Source organism: Hesperophylax consimilis, chromosome 6, assembly GCF_061612785.1.
Source record: "Hesperophylax consimilis isolate HC1 chromosome 6, BYU_Hcon_1.0, whole genome shotgun sequence".
In the NCBI taxonomy this organism is placed as follows: domain Eukaryota; kingdom Metazoa; phylum Arthropoda; class Insecta; order Trichoptera; family Limnephilidae; genus Hesperophylax; species Hesperophylax consimilis.
This window is the reverse complement of record NC_142841.1, coordinates 34,753,091-34,770,580: the sequence shown is the minus strand read 5'-3', so window position 1 is coordinate 34,770,580 and position 17,490 is coordinate 34,753,091. Positions and strand designations below refer to the sequence as shown.

The following is a 17,490-nucleotide window of genomic DNA, read 5'->3' as shown; positions in this document are numbered from 1 at the left end:
TCATTACATAGATTATATTATTGTAAATAAATAAATAATAATATAGATGTGTAATCTATTATTTTTAATCCTCTCTGTTTTCATCACTTTCTCATTAAATTGGTACTCACCTTTTGTAAAAATATGTACTGTAATCCTTTCATAGACAAACAAATTGTGAAGAAAAGTTTACAATAATTTACAGTGAATCTTTGATTTCTGTGTGTCTTTATTATAATCATTTATTATTATTTTGTCTGTAAATTTTGCAAAAAATGGGTATATAACAGCTGTCCTATTTTCGAACAGTGCTAGAATGTAATTTCTGTCACTATTAATATTGTTCGGAATATGACACCTGGCATTTATGTAATGTTTTCCAATTGCCTTCTCCGCACACAAAGTAAGAAGTGTGTGGGATGGTTCAGCTATTTGAGATTAATTATGTGTAAGATTTATGAATGTTTAAAAAAATTAAAATAAATAATAATCGTGTCTTAATTGTCTCTTCATACTCTGATTATTGTCCAGTTGAGATCTGGTATGTAAATAAAGTCTATGTTTCACTGTATAAAAATGTACAGAACAAAATGTGTATTTGAAGTTGTAAATAGAAAAGAATAAAATAGTTGTAAGTGCTGCCAATAAACATGAGTTAATATAGTTTTTATAAATTCCCTAATTTTTATACCGAAAATTATTTTATAAATATAGTGATCGATAGCCATGACGGCGGTGTGCGTGCGACAGTACGTCGGTAACTTGAATTACAAATCTATTTTATAAATTATTTTAATGCCAATGAATGTCTGTAATCTTAAATTTTACTAGTAATAAAAATAATGATTTAACCGTTTACAAAAAAACTATTATCAATGCACATTCCATAAATTTTACCTCGCTCACTTTTATTGCTAGAGAAAAAAAAAAAAAACATTTTGAAGACTTTTAACAGTTGCAACACCATTCCATGGCCCGACAGGGGTAGGCAGAGAAAAACTAATTTGTTAAAATTTTCTTTCAAATTAACTAACTGTTGATAAAGACTATCTTATAATCTTTGAAAACAAGAAACAACGTATGATATTTTAAGACCATGCTGATTATTAATTATAGTCGAAACATGAATTCATGTCATATGTACGAAGCGTAGTTCTGCCTGCCGCCTTAAAATATAGAGATGTTGAAAAACTGAATGTTAAAATATCCATGCCGCTTTAATATGTATTAATAATAACTGTATCTCTATGGCAGTATCATTGCGAACGGGAGACGGAGGTTCATATCACAGCTTCATTTAATCTTACTGCAGTTTAAACCTCGGTTATGGAATGCCAAACGGCACTTTTATAATTCTCACAGCGACTTTAATATGCGAGGAAGATATGTATGATAACGATTGCATTTCTCCTTTGGGTGAAACAGACGTATGTACATCGCTTGTCTCATTTTCAACATATCTTTCTTACACACATGTAGTAAGTGTGTAGAAAGAACTTATTTTATAACACATGTAAATTTTGTGTTTTATTTGGGTCATTGCCGTAGGAATTATAAAAGCACCCATCGACTGACTACCTCTGAGGAATGCGGTGACATGCGACAGTCAGAAGTAAGTCAGTGCAACGGCATTCCATAACTAAGCTTCCTTCATTATGTATCATAAATTTCTTGTCCCTTTATATATTAACCCGTATTAAATCAATGCAATGTATATACCTAAGTTTAATTCATACATACACATTATTTAACCATTTAAAAAATGTAATTTGCCATTTTGTCTCCAACTATTTTATGCATGCATCATCATTCATTATTGTGTAAAGAGTTACATTTTACATAAACTTACCTATCGCTTTATTATTTGAATAACACAGCCTACATTGTTAATGTAAAAATGGTTGCAAACATTTTATATTCTCATTAAATTTAATAATCGATTACATTCAAATTTATTTCATAAAAATATGCATATTTCAAAGACTTTTTCATTTTCATTCTTTATTTTTAATAAATGATTCTCAAAAAATAATTGTACATTTTGATTTGTTAATAAAATAAGCAATGTATTGGATTATATTTTTATTGTATTGTTGTACCCAGCACCCCAACCTATCAACCACATATTATTTATGTCAGTCAACGGAAATTCACAAATCTCTTATATTTAACTTATTCTAATATCACACTATTTGTTTGTAACACAATTAAGAGGGTGACAAATTACGCTGTAAGTTCAAATCGTTTTATATAACTCTTGCCGTGCAATCCCGTACAGACCTGTCACACCTAAAAAGATGATGTGTCATAAGTGTTGGCGTTGCGACGATATGTGCTAGCCATATTTGAAAATGAAGAAACCCCCTCTCCTGCTGTAGGCAGAACAATTTACGGAGCGCCATAATTACGCAGCTGTCATATGTCAAAGTGACAGATCCCATACAAAGAAATGATATTCAGCGGCAGTTCCCTAATTAATCCGACCCCCTCTCCTGAGGAAGATTACAGCGTAGTGTCACCCCAACATATAATACGTACATGCCATGCCCAAATTATGCGCGCATAATATAGCGTAATGTGTCATTAGGCTTTCAAATTATGATGATTAAAATATTTATAAAAAAAATGTTTTTCTACATAAATTACTATTCAATATAAAAACAACATTATGATGAGACACATAAAATAGAAAGGTAAAATTATCAACAAAAAAATTGTGTTTTTCTTCATAAGTTACTATTTAAAAAAAAACAACATTATGACGAGACATATAAAATTGAAAAGGAATAATTATCAACCACAAAAAATGTGTATTAAAATGCATCTAATTGATTAAAAAGTAGTTTTAAAAGAATTTCTTGAGGTTGATTCCAATACTCAAAAGTCCAATAGCTTTTGAGTCATTTTATTGATGAAAGGAATTTGTTCTGCGTCTTGTCTCGCGGTGCTCATCCTGAATAATACCGGGCAGTCCACAGATATACAATCTGCATGGGTACTCAGACAGCAAGACTGGCAAATCTGCAAGGTGGAAGCATAGATAAATTTGGTGATATATATTCAGTTTTCCACAGAGAAATGCAAAGCTGCAAAGAGAAAGGTAAGTTTTTAGATTCTCACGGCCAAAAGCATTTTTGTTGTTTGTTTTTGGGGTGTTATGCCGTGTTGCGCTAACTCCTTCTTTAGCCGACGTTTCGGACAGCGTTGCAGTGTCCATCATCAGGGCAGATCCGGTAGATCCGAAGGAGGAGGAGAAGGATCTGCCCTGATGATGGACACTGCAATGCTGTCCGAAACGTCGGCTAAAGAAGGAGTTAGCGCAACACGGCATAACACCCCAAAAACAAACAACAAAAACTGCAAAGAGAAATGTTGTGCCTGGTGCTCTGCAACATGTGTGTGCTAGTATTTGTTACAATAAGCTACAATGATCTTTTTATCTGTATTTAAAATTTAATTTGAATTAATTCTGAACCTTCAAGATAGTTTTCCACTAGTATAAGGACTGATTTGTGCATGGCGAGGAAGTTGATATCTACCACTCCAGGATTTGCCACAAATAAACTATTTTAATTGATGAATGAATTGTGAAATAGCCCAAATTAAAAAATTGCATAAATAAAATTATGTTGCGCAATCCGGATATGATTCTGCAACCTCCGAATTCGTAGCCACTCAACCACGGAGGCTGTCGAATGGTGATCACTGATGGTGGACACTGCAGAGAGTTATATGTAAGCCCCTTAAAAATATATATCTTGTTTGAGGGAGGACTTAACTTATGGATGATTAAGCCTGTGACAGAACACGCTATATTTTCGTGGCTAGACCGATTTCAGCATATCGCTCACCAAACATTCATGTTGGTAGTGTATGGCGAGCGATATGCTGAATTAGCGTAATGTGTCGTCTACTTTAAACATTGGTCATTGTTGAGTTCTTGAAATGTCAAAACTAGAATATTTTCATAACCTCAACATAATTGTTGTAGTTGTAAATTTTATATTATTTCAATCTTTGATGACTGTTTTTTTTCCTTGCATTGATTGTTACAAAATGTCTGACACAAGGGACGCCGTGTTTTAAGTCTCGATGACTTGAGCGGGGACAAACTCGCCCGACTTGTAAGAGTTTACAAAATGTCGGCAACGTGTTCCTGTGTACTGTGCAGATTCATGGCAGTAGTCGCTGAGATACTTGAATCGTCAAGTATATGATACTTGCGTATCCCTGTGGAAGGACAGCCTAAAAGATGACAAAAGCTGGAATCTAGTTCCTGAATTAAATTTGACCTACCTTATTGGTAAGGTTCAATCTTCTTTGCCACTGGTTCATCTTTGTCTGCAGTACCAGCATAGTCCTCTGCGGGTTCTGTATGCAGGCGTGACACAGGCCCCCTGTGGTCTGGACCTCGCAGCCAGCGCAGTTGATCTTGGCAAAGTACTGTGATATCGTGCTCTTCTTGTTCTCTGCCTCGTTTCCAAAATCGTCCAGAAATGGATACAGTTGCACTTGTTTCCTTGGCAGTTCTGCAAACCTGAAACATTAATAATAATAATGATTGGATTATTTCTGTAGCGCCGTTTTCATGAAAAAAATCAGCACAAGGCTTTACAACTTAAACCTAACTTGGGGCTACTAACATTATTATTATTAACAAAATACTTTAGACCTTACACTCATTACAGTATATTATGAGCACATAAATTGGGCGTGGCATGTACGTATTATATATTGGGCTGACACACTACGCTATAATCTACCTAAAGAGAGGAGGTCAGATTAATTGGGGGACTGCCGCGGAATATCATTTCTTTGTATGGGATCTGTCACTTTGACAGATGACAGTCGCGTAATTACGGAGCTCCGTAAATTGTTCTGATCCCTTCTCTAAGGGAGGTAGGAGAGCGAGTCGCATAGTTTTCAAATATAGCCTGGTTAGCAGATCACAGTGCATAACTTATAACACATAATCTTTTTAGGTGTGACAGGTCTGTATGGAATTGTATGGCGAGCAATATGGAGTTATATAAAACGCTTTGAATTTATAGCGTAATCTGTCACCCCCTAATTAGTTTATTAGTTCTTCTTTGATGGTCTGCCTAGATATATTTTAAGATCTGTTCTTCATTAATATCATTTTAACCATGCAAATATATTGAAACCACTACCACAAGTTGGCGTCAGCCCCCAGCAGCGTGAGGCACCTGTTCAGTGGTGGGATGATGGCTCGCGTGATGTAGTAGGTGGCGTTGATCCTGAGGCGGGGGTCGGTGAGCAGGTCGCGGGGATGGTGCGCCAGGCGCAGCAGAGCCTCCCCGGGGGCACCCGCCACTATCACATAGGGCAGCCTCTCACCGTCACGCGGCTCCTTTCGCAGGTCCTGGGCTTTGAATTGCCTGGAATTGTGAAATGGTTACATGAAAAACAATTAAACTATGGAATCCCCAATTGATGTGTGCTGTAAGGCTGAAGGGAATGGTGAGGGGAAGAAGATGTGGAAAAGGAAGGTTTGTAAGTACATAGCTATTCCGATCGGATCAAAACACGGCTAAAGACATTTCAAGCAATGTTTCAATTCTAAATGGTGGTCTTTCAGCAGGGCAACACTGAGAGTATTTACCATACCACATTTGGTACAAAAAGGCAGAGGCGGTTCCTTGGTACGTGCATTTGTGCATTGCACTGCTTGTCTTCAATCTCCACATACAAATTACAACGACATCTGTACCCCAGTGATCGATGTAAGAAATTCGTAATTCCCGTCAGGTCATTATTTGAGCTATCTTCTAGTAAAAAAATCCCGCGCAAGAGCAAGCAGTCGTGCATACCCCGATATGCACAGAACCAACTTTTACCATACTACTAAAACAGCGTCGGGCGGTATCGAGTCAGCCCGAAGTAGCCGAAACGGTGACATGAGCGAGACAGATTACACTCTTAACGTCAAATTACGTGTTAGAGCAGTGCAGATACATAACCCATCCGTGCATTATCGAAGTGCTTTGACGGCGAGTGAATTTTGCATCACTTTGATCATGCGTAATCCAATGCGTTTGGAATGGATTTGCTTAGAAATACTAATGTTCAATGTTAACGCAACAACATTAACAGATTGGAACTCGTTCGCGGTGAAATCAAACGGTTTCGCTATATTTTCAACGATGAATTGAGTGTCCTTTATTTTCAAGATAATTTTGTATTATTTAATCAATTATTTTACAAATATAACTTAGAAGATAGAATGAATTGCAGTAGGTGTTCCCATTCATTAATTTGCTCCACCTAAATTACAGACTAGGTAAATTTTAAAAGTGAAATGCACTGCTGGTAATTACAGTCACGGGCCGCGTCTGCAAGAAGGTACTATGTGGTTACACCAAAATTATATTCGAATTTAATTCCATGAATACTCAATGACTCAAATGCACGTGATGAAAATATGTACATATGTTGGACGTATCTTACTTTGCAATTTCCAAGGCAGGTATGCTGGCTCCGGGTTTGTAGTTGTGCACTCCTCGGAACTCCTTTGCAAATATGAAATCCCGGATATTGCACTTTCCCTCTATGATCTTCTGGAATTCCCGGCAGACATAGGACTTCACCTTGCTAACGTCGCAGCTATCAAATAAGATGCGTAACGTCTTCTCCAACATCTTGAAAGAAAGAAACAAAAACAAATGATCAGTTTTTTAACCCCTCTGGCCTCTGGCATATCCTTTCAGAAGGTCGGAGTATTTCCGCCAAACACTAAATTTTTTTAAATGGCTTACCTAACGTTTTTTCATCTGAACACTGAACACTGTCAGGACATGGTGAGTTCAGGGGGAGACTACATAGACTCTCCCTGTCCCCACATCCAAACTGCGCGTGTGGTAGTTCTGATCAAACCGCTGAGCACATTTTGTGGCACTGTGAGATTATGATGGATGCAAGAGATGAATTATTGGCCGGTTTGGAAGTAACAACGAGACCGGTTTGGAACTCCGATCTCGTCTCGAACAAAGTGAATTTCGAGTGTCTGAGGAAGTATACAAAGATCTGGGTTGAGAGATGGTCTGATCTTAGAGTCGAGTACTAGACTAAAATCGATAGCTTTAACGCCAAGTGTTGCTCCTGGACACAATGGACTACGAGACAATTGTTTTCATATACATATTTATAACTGTTTTTTTTTCTTTTCTTTCTGTTTATTTACTGTATTAATTAGCATTCTACAAATTTTCTGTTCCTGATTATACTTAATGTTTATTATTTGCATCTAATGTTTACTTTCTATCTCTTATTGCAGGTTATTTTGGATATTTTGTAACAGACTGATTCTGCTTATAATTTTTTTTTAAGATTTTCTTTTATTTTTATACACTGCTTTGTATCTTGTTCTTTCTTTTCTACTATAGAGTGACCTGCTTGCTGGTAGTAGCACTGAACTTATATTTTTCTTGTGTCAGTCCGGCGTACCCCAACTCTGGGGTGACAGAAGACCTCGTCCGTGCATATCAAACTTCAAGATCAAATCACGATGAGGGATCTGTGTCATCATCTGCTCGCAGCGCCTCCCCTGAGGTCAGGAACTGGACTGAGGATGGGCCGAACGTGGATTGGCAACCTTCCGCCCTGCCTCCAGGTATTCCGACGCTTTCTCCTCATGGTCTTCGGGATATTCCCAACCCCAACTCACACTTCTCGTCGAGGCACAACCGGTTTCCTGGCTTAGGGGCGCGGAACCTGATTCTCGTGAAGCCAATCCAACGCCCAGCTTTCTCTCCCTAGGTCTGCCTGTTAGTGGGTATCGAAACCCCCTTCACCACAGAAAGAGGCGCATACTTTACCATTTTTCTTTTTTGTTCTTTTTGTAGGTGGCTGTGTATTATTTTAATTCTTCTCTACCTATTGTTGACATTTTGTAAATGTGTTTTTATTATATTAACCAAGTAAAATAGAACTTACTAAAATTATTAAAACACAGCACTTGCATACTGCGAATAACATCGTATGCATGGACATTTTGGAGGTCTTGTTTTGAAATTTTAAATGTAGACTCGTTTTTTCAAAAAAAATTAGCGTCCTTGCGAGAGCTCTGAAGGGGTACCATCAGTACCTAAAACAGGGCGGGGAAGTGGTGGGCCTCCTCCAAAATGAACACTGAACTAAAATTACTTGTAACGAAAAAGCACACATTTTATTGGAAAAATATAATACACTACTTTCACATCATTGTTTTTCGTTGCATATAAAAATAATTACTAAAAAATTCAAAGTTTCATAAATTTTTCTCAACTTGCGGTCGGAACCTTTGGTTTCACGTGGGTGTACAGTTAATTATTCAGTGGTTAATTTCTAGATTTTAATATAAAGCGGGGTGTTTTCTCTTTCTAACACCGTTTAGAGCATATTTCTAACCAGGACAGTAAGGATTCACAACAAGATCTATGAGTCCATATGAGTTGCTTCCAAAAGCGAACAAATTAGTCAGAGAGGTTAACAATGCTTTCATGTTACGTACCCTTAACTTTTGTTAAATTTCGAGGGCAAACAACATTATCTACAAAAATCATACAAATAATTTTAGATCTTAAAATCAAACAACTTTAATTACATAAAAAAAACATACCAATACTAATTATTACAGTGGGTTGCCATATTAATAGGGACAATTCCAATATTTCCTGATTTTTATGTTTACATTGTCTCTACTTCTAAATAACTTGGATATGATGGCCATTCCTTTGTTATTTTTGTTACTGGTATCACCTCTGACACTTTTAAGAAGTGGCAACACTCGAAAAGTACCACATCCCTCGAAAATTTTAGGTTTTTTGCAGGTGGCCAGCATTTTTCTGAAAACGCGTGATTGAAGTTCTGGTAAATAAATATACATTGTAATTATATTTACGAGTTTTAACAGTTTAGCTATACAAAAATCTAAGTAATTATTAATTATCTATTAATTTCTGTAATTTTTTTTTCATATTTTATTTCAGTGAATAGTTTTTCCATATTGAGTCCAATGTTCTGTTTTTTCAGTATGGCTAGGTCTTCAGACACGTCCCCAAGAAAATTTCCGTAAGTGAAGACACTATTGTTAAACACACAACATTTCCAAAGGGATATAGCAGCCATTAGAGGTATTTTAAAGTCTGTGGTTAACGGGATAAATTAGAAAATCAATAAAAACCTGCCCCTTGAATAAGGAAGTTGAGTGAAAAATATTTTCACTTATAAAAAATATGTTCATGTAGATCAAAAAAATATCGATTCTAAATATATAAATATATTTCTATATTATTATTCTTAGAATTAGTTAAACGTTCTTGAAAAAGCATTAAATAGCAATAAACTGAATACGCTCCACGATTGGTCGAAAGAATTCTGACGTCACATGTGTCGTGACTTGTACGTACAACGGATCACCTATGGTGCATCTCTTTCTATTACATGAGAGATGGTCGGTTTAGATGAGAGAGGTGTATAGGCCAAACGTTTATTTGGGCCAAATCACAGCCGGTCGTGGAGTTAAAGCTTCCAAGTAAGTACATCAAATTATTAATTGTGTTCATTTGTATGTTACGATAAATATAATACATTTTTACAGTATAATAATCATTGCGTCTCGTACCCATCTGACATTTCGCAATTTGACAAATCAATTTTCTTTTTTTTTTAATAACATCAATTCTAATAGACGGTTAACATTGGTAAAAAAATTACTGGAATTCCTTATTGAAGAATTAAATTTTTTTCCATACAAAATGTTTAAGCGACGTGGTTCTCACAGTTTGAATGACGTCACACCCACACCCCGCCTCTTACCGCTCGGATTCCGCTCGTTTTGGCGGGCTCAATAAAATTTAAACTTTGAGAATTAATTCAATTATGAAAACAGGATTAAAAAAAAAAAAAAAATACCAGTATTTAAGCTTGAATGCGAACATTGATAAAAAAAATGGACTCAACTTCCTTATTGGATCACATTGGGAAATGTGGCAGAAAACGAATCAATACACCTCTTACTGGCCGCAAAATCAAAGACTTCTGTCTCCAAAACCGCAAAAAGAGTGTGGCTCGTCTGACCTTGATGATCAACGAAGAAGATATCGAAGTTTCCCAAAGGAGAGTTCATAGGATATTGGCTGAGGAGAACCTCATTGGTCATCGGCCAGATAAAAAACCTCGCCTCACAGTAGATATGAGGAAAAAACTACTGGAATAGGCCAACGCGCACCAAAATATGACTATAGAGAACTGGAATATGGTAATTAACATTTTTGTGGTTTTCAAGCTTTCAAAAAATTCCATTAGTTTGATTATGGCCCTTTTTTAAGGTGTGCTTGTCTGACGAGTCCATATTCCAAATTTTGTTGGATTAATCATCGTTCGTCCGACGACGCCAGGAGAGAAATTTCATCCGGACTGCCTTGTAGAGACTATCAAACACCCTACCAGTATCATGATGTGGTCAGTCATCTCTTCCAAAGGGATGGGGCGCCTCCACATCGTGCAAGGGACTATGAGGCAGGATCAGTACAGACAAATACTGGAAAATCGATTACTGCCTCAAGTCGGAGAATGGTTCCCTGGTGGCCAGGAATGCGTCTTTATGCACAACTCCGCACCCTGTCATAAAGCCAGGACTGTCACTGCATTCCTGACTGAAAAAAATGTGCCGGTTTTACCTTGGCCGGGGACTTCCCCTAACATGAACCCTATTAAAAACCTGTAGGAGCTCACCAAGAGGGAGATTACCAAGGAGGTGATCACAACGAAGCAGCAGCTCATCGAAACCCTCATCCGGGTGTGGCATCATTCTCCTGTCCTAAAGATAATGCAAAATTGTGCATTGAGAGTATACCACGGCGTATACAAGCTGTTATTGCGGCTAAAGGCGAAATTACGAAATATTGACTTTTTGTTCGATAATGTTTAAAAATAATAAAAAAATAAAATAATCGTAGATTAAGGACAAATACGCTGTTTAATTTTTCTAAATTCAATGTCCGCAAATAAATAATAATAACCGCACCTAAAATCATACACATCTGTGTTTTATGAACACAAAGTATAAAAAACACATTTTCCATAGGTGTCCTTATTAATATGGCAACCCACTGTATTGTGTCTTTTTTGTTGTAGAATAATTTATTGTATGCTTTTTCTAGATAACTTTGTTCGACTTGTAAGACCTAGAAATATTTTTACGTGTTTTGTAGATAACGATATTTGACTTTAAGCTCTTGATTTAATATATTTGATTACCTTAGCTGCAGCAGGGCAGCCATCTCTTCGCACCGTTTCAATTCCTTTTGCTAAGTATTCTGGAGTTTTTTGATCTTTACTCTCATACATGTAACCAACATATCGCTTTTTAGTTTGCAAAATGCACGGATGAAATATCTGAAAGCAACAAGAATCATGGATTCAGACCATAGATCTTATCTTTATAAGCCATCAATGATAATATTTTTTATACATTTATTTTTTTACCTTTTCTAGTTTAAGTTTTACAGGAGTAGGATTATCATTTGTGACAGCTGCGGCAATTTCAGCCCCGATATCAAAAGCTTCTTCTCTACTTCTTCCAGGAATCAGGACAAACAGAGAATCAGTATCTCCATAAACAACCTGGAAAATAATACTGATATAGCGAAATGAGGAAAACCGGAATATTCGATTAACCTGTGGAACACCAGACCCTTTTTGAGGGAAATCAATAATAGTATCAAAAATAAATTCTTAAGTGTTTCAAGTGCAAGCAATTCTGTTTAAAAAATTTATGCACTCTCTGATGGCATGCAGGTTTAAATCACACATCGAGAAATTCCAGCTAGGGCGAAATTCAAATTCCAAGTCACGGGTGCACAAACATTTTTCCAGAAGTTAAGTCTGCTCTTCAAGAAAATATTGACATACTGCAAACTTATGTATTTTCACGAAAGGTAGCTAGAAACTCCCGGAATGCGAAATCCCTTCAATGAAATTCCGGAATACACAAAACACTGTAGATTTTTTATCAATGTAAATTATAATGAAGCTGGACAGTCAGTAGGCCAATGTTCTTATTAGAAGGCGGTAGGAATATTTCTGAGTCCTTGACCTTAAACAGCAGTGGTATTTATCCTGATTTTGTAGATCTCTACAATATCGGTAGCTCCGAAATATGTTACTAATACCATCTGTGCTTAACACAGCCAACTAATATCTAAGATATCACAGTAATGATGATTTAGACTTGAACTTGATTATGGTTTTAAATGTAAAGCCCAGTTTTTGATCTTACCCTCGCATTCCACCTGGGAGTGTTTTCCACCGTCTTAATAGCCCTATCCAAGGTCTCCCTGCCCTTAGCAACTACACTGTCCCCCACTTCTATGCATGGCATTCGTCCACTAAAATTGGCCGCTGTGTAGCCATAGGTCACGTTGGCTATAAGTTTGAGACCTGAAACACAACGATTGCAAAAACATTATCGGTGCTACAACACTTTCTGATGCCTCACTTTAGCTTGTTATGCCCAAAGATTATCTTCCGCAAGCTTCTACAGCCTCCTAAGTTAAGACTTCCGAATACCCCTCGTCCTGCAGGTTCATTATTTAAATAAATGCGTATCATTATAGTTCAACCAAAAACTATTCCCTAGCGTCATCTGGAAAGAAGTGTGGTGCGGGAAGTCAGTGTGGCATTTCCAGCTACCAACAGGGGCTAGCGAACTACTAATGCCAAAAGACGTGCGTCTGTACACTTTCTTTTGCTTACAGCTATAGTACCTCTAACAGAATTATAACCCAAGTGAAGAGTAAATTCACTAACCTAATTGTCGCGAATGTAATATTTTCTGTAAGGTTTTATTATTCTTGTGCTTTTTCATGGCCCTCTTCACCATCAGCCTGGTGTTGAGGATGTCTTGAAGCATGATGGGTAGCACGCCCTTCCTCACTGCGGGCTTCACAAAGCCGACTCCACAAGGAGACCAGTGGACCAGGTCTTTCTTGTGCAGCCGCTCCAACATCCGGGGAGACACCTTCAACTGTGTGCAGCCAAACTCAAAAGGAGTGTCTCTGTAAAGAAAGAAATACTGATTTATTTTAAAAGTTGTGCAAGAAGAAGAAAAAAAAATTGAAGTGCTCCTGTATATGTATATATACAAATAATATAGTGCACAATGCAATGATAAAAATTATAGTGGTTCAATTATAACAATGAGAAATTATTTTTTATTCATTGAAGACAATATTAGCCATTCTCAAACGAAAATTTGAAACAGAAAAAGATACGTTTCCATCTAGGAATTGAACCCAGGAACTTAGCTTTGTCACAGGACATAAAGGTATTGAGGGCAACGAGCGGGCTGACGAACTAGCAAGGGAAGGGGCGAAAGCACCACTTGTAGGATCCGAGCTGGCCGTAGGAGTAGCAGCTTGCCACACAAAATTACATATTGATAGGTGGGTCAAATCCCAGCACCGCAAAGAATGGGAGAGGGTACCTGGAATGAAACAATCCAAAGAACTCGTAAAAGGACCAGACCCTAGACGAATCAAGAAACTACTCGATATGGACAGAAACTCGCTGAGGGAACTGGTAGGACTACTAACGGGACACTGCCATCTCAGGAGACACATGCAGATATTGGGAGTGGAAAACACCAATAGATGCAGGAAATGTGAAGAGGATGAAGAGACTCCAATTCACCTATGGTGCCAATGTCCTGCCCTGGTCGGAACTAGGCTCAGATACCTGGAGAGACATACAGTAGAACCAGAAGACATAGCCACATACCCAATAACAACCCTGGTGAACTTTATTAAAGGGATTGGGTTGTTGTTAAAGGATTAAGGTAAAATGGGAGATAGCACAATGGGCCTATGGTCTAAGTGCTCACGGGAACTATGTGAAAACCGTCTCCGCCCTTTGAAAAAAAAAAATAGCCTTGACGGGGCGCTGCTCTACCACTGAGCTAATCTGACCCTGTTTCCTTTGGTCATATTTAATTGTATCATATTTCGACTAAGAACTACCAGCATTTTCTTAATACATATTTTTATTGACATCATTATGTATGATAGCAAGATTCTTCCCGAATTAAAAGCAAGCTAGATAGTGTCTTGGATACATATATTCGTTTTTTTTATGTAATTAATTATTTTTTCCACATAAAAATTTAAATTAAATAAGGTAAATAAAAATTTAAATCATATAGAATAAGTGGAAATTTTATCATGAAACAAAGGGTGATATCATTATATAGAATAAGTGGAACATTATCATGAAACAAATCATTATATAGAATAAGTGGAATATTATCATGAAACAAATAGTGATATCATCAGAGATGTGCTTTATTTCAAATAAATCCATTTCAAATGGAAATGCAAAATGGGTATTTTGCATTTTGCATTTTAAATGCTTTTCTAAAAACCATTTTGCATTTTGCATTTTAAATGCTTTTCTCAATGCATTTTCCATTTTAAATGCTTTTTTGCAACATTCTTCCTACTATCTCCACTCATCTTTTTTTCATAAGCCCCAAATATCAGTCGGTTCTCAACCTCGCTATGAGAGATAATTTACATTTGTCAAGTTGCTCCCTGGTAGGAGCCCTGGCAATTGAGTGATACCATTACAAAAAATACTGATTCAAATACTGAACATGGGACCATGACGCTGTAATAAATGTTGGATAGCAGTTTCTATGTTTTTACGTTGGCAACATTAGTCAGGCGCAAATTTTTTTTGGTTTCATAATCTGTAGTCGTGGTGTTTTTGGATTTACCATCATGTAATATGTTTGTTCTACATTGATGTCCATTATTAAATGACAAAATTATTTAAAAATTCTATAATTATTTTAATTGTTTGACCTGAGAAACCATTTTGCATTTTCAATGCATTTTGAAAATAGGTATTTTGCATTTTGCATTTGAAATGCTTTTCTAAAAACCATTTTGCATTTTGCATTTTCAAATGGAAAAGTTTTGACCCATTTCCATTTTGCATTTCAAATGGTTTTGGGTACCCATTTTGCACATCTCTGGATATCATTATATAGAATAAGTGGACATTAACACAAAACAAAGTGTAATATCATTATATAGAATAAGTGGAACATTATCATGAAACAAATGGTGATATCATATTAAATATGTGTATACCTTCCCATATTATTGACTTTTCCCAAGCACGTAGAAAAGCAATAGTTATATGCAATCATCATTGAGGGATATAAACTTTGGAAATCCAAAACAATCACAGGATCACTGTAAAATCGAGATTCTGAAATCAAATATAAAATAGTTTAGCTTATTGAAATTGTGACAAGAATTTGTAATTTTTAGCATGAATATTAATAGGATACGAAACCCATTAATATTTTGTATAAATGTAAAAGCAAGAATCTTTGTATTTACCGGGTTCCATTATTAGTGGCAAGTATTCAGGAGCCTTCATTCCTGCCCGCTGTATCATGTTTGGAGAAACTAAAACATAGTTCCTTGGACGCGTCATTCGGATCATCATAGATTCAACCCGGAATTGTGAGCCTCGGGACATCACTTCGTACCACTGGATACCAAAGAGACGTGCCAGTTCTGATGTTCTGCCTGAAATATTAAAATCATAGACACATACAGTGGATCTCCTAACTATTGAAGAATTTACAAAAAAGCATACCTAAATGTTTAATATTCTAAAAAGATACATATTTTACCAAAGACATTCAAATTGACAGACAAGTCAATCAGAGGAAAGGGGAGCAAACCAAGTGCGCGGAACGGGGAGGCAGCGTCACTGTCTCCCTTTCCGTGATTTGTTAATAAATGAATCTTACAGTGTACAGGCAACTCGCATTGTAATAATCACAATGTAGTCCTCGAAAATTCTGCTTATGGATTTCCTTTTTTACTATGGTGCTTTTTTTTTTTTTTTGTATTAGGCAATTCACCCTTAAGAGAGTGCTATGTGCCGTTAAAGTTAAGGGAGATGGTTATAATTTTATGGGAAATCTATACGGGAATAGGAAATCTCAAATATTGAAGTCATTCAAGTCTATGAACTTGTATAGAACTGAGAAAATGCGAGAATTGTTGAGAGAAAGTAAATAAGGAATACTAAGAGGAGATTGGTGGGTGATTTTTATAAGTAAACGATAAATGCCTTTGAAAAATGAATGATTTTTACAATTAAAGAAAACATGATCAAGAGTCTCATTTTCCATGCCGCACTGGCAGAGTGGACTATCTAGGACCCGGATTTTAAACAAATGGGATGCAATGGAGCAATGACCAATTCTCATTCTCGAGATACAGGATATAAATCTTTTGGATTTTTTCTTGCCGTGGAACCAAGGTTTACTTGGAATATGATTTTGTATTCCAGCATAAAAAGCACCAGTTCGGGTTTTCGTATTAGTCCAATTTTCTTCCCAGGAGCGAATCATGTTGGATTTAAGAATTGGGATGACGTCAGAGATAGGAATTCTAAAATCTAAAGGATTAGAGCCAGACATTGTTCCAAGTTTAGCTAGAGAATCGGCTTTCTCGTTACCCTCAATTCCCAAATGGCCAGGGACCCAAACCAATATTGTCTCGAAATTTAATTCATTTAAAGATTTAAGGGTGTTTCTGATATTATAAATAATATAGTCTTCTGGTTTATGGATATTTGAGGAAATTTTCAACACTGCGCTTAGTGAGTCAGTGCACAGTAAGGCTCGTCGAATATTGAAAAGCTGGATTTGACTCAAAGCTTGTTCAATTGCGAAGCATTCTGCAGTAAATATAGAAATTTCTTTAGGCAATTTATAAGACAAATCTAAATCGAATTCGGGAATGTGTACCGCAGCTCCACAATCTTTGTTATCAGACTTAGAACCATCTGTGTAGATGAGTGAAAATTCTGGAAACTTAGAAGATATAATGTTTTTAAATTTTTTCTGAACATTTTGATTAGATGAGGTTAAAATATCAGTTCGGAAGTCTGAAGTTATAACTTTGGGGATATAATTGATAGAATCAAATGGGATGGTGAAAATAGAAAGGATAGGATCTTTTTGTAGATTTTGGAGGGAAGAAGACAGAGATTTGAATGAAAGAAAACTTTTTAGAAGGAGAGGAAGTCGATTTTTATCTGTCGATCTTTTTTCGTTATTTAAGTTATTGAACAAATAATCAAGGCTTTGTTCTAAAGGGTGACGCGATACAGAAAAGGATTTAAAAATATATTTATCAGCTAGGAATTGTCTCCTCAAAATTAAGGGGGGATCAACACATTCTACCTGGAGAGAATTAATTGGAGAAGATTTCATCGCTCCAATAATTATTCTGAGCGCTTTGGACTGAATTCTTTCAAGTTTTTTGTCCAAATATTTAGGAAGAGGATCGAAAAGAAATGTTCCATAATCTAAATGGCTTCGCACTAGAGCACCATACATTAATTTGAGAGTAATAGGATGAGATCCCCACCACACTCTGGAAACAGCTCGCATAATATTTAGCCCCTTTTCACACTTAGCCG

General features: G+C 36.4%; 1 protein-coding gene across 1 annotated transcript in view; it reads right to left on the bottom strand.

Annotated features, from left to right (window-relative positions):
• Positions 1-2,801: 2,801 nt before the first annotated feature.
• The window catches only part of PolZ1 (DNA polymerase zeta catalytic subunit), a 31,697-nt gene continuing 17,008 nt past the window's right edge, over positions 2,802-17,490 (bottom strand). Inside the window, exons 11-20 of the mRNA XM_089632631.1 lie at positions 15,387-15,578; positions 15,132-15,252; positions 12,790-13,037; positions 12,260-12,420; positions 11,467-11,604; positions 11,239-11,376; positions 6,448-6,638; positions 5,151-5,378; positions 4,276-4,516; positions 2,802-3,000 (exon numbers count right to left, since the gene is read on the bottom strand). Of these exons, the coding sequence (XP_089488757.1) occupies positions 2,857-3,000; positions 4,276-4,516; positions 5,151-5,378; positions 6,448-6,638; positions 11,239-11,376; positions 11,467-11,604; positions 12,260-12,420; positions 12,790-13,037; positions 15,132-15,252; positions 15,387-15,578 (1,802 nt within the window). The 3' untranslated portion in view covers positions 2,802-2,856. The remainder of the gene's footprint in view (positions 3,001-4,275; positions 4,517-5,150; positions 5,379-6,447; positions 6,639-11,238; positions 11,377-11,466; positions 11,605-12,259; positions 12,421-12,789; positions 13,038-15,131; positions 15,253-15,386; positions 15,579-17,490) is intronic.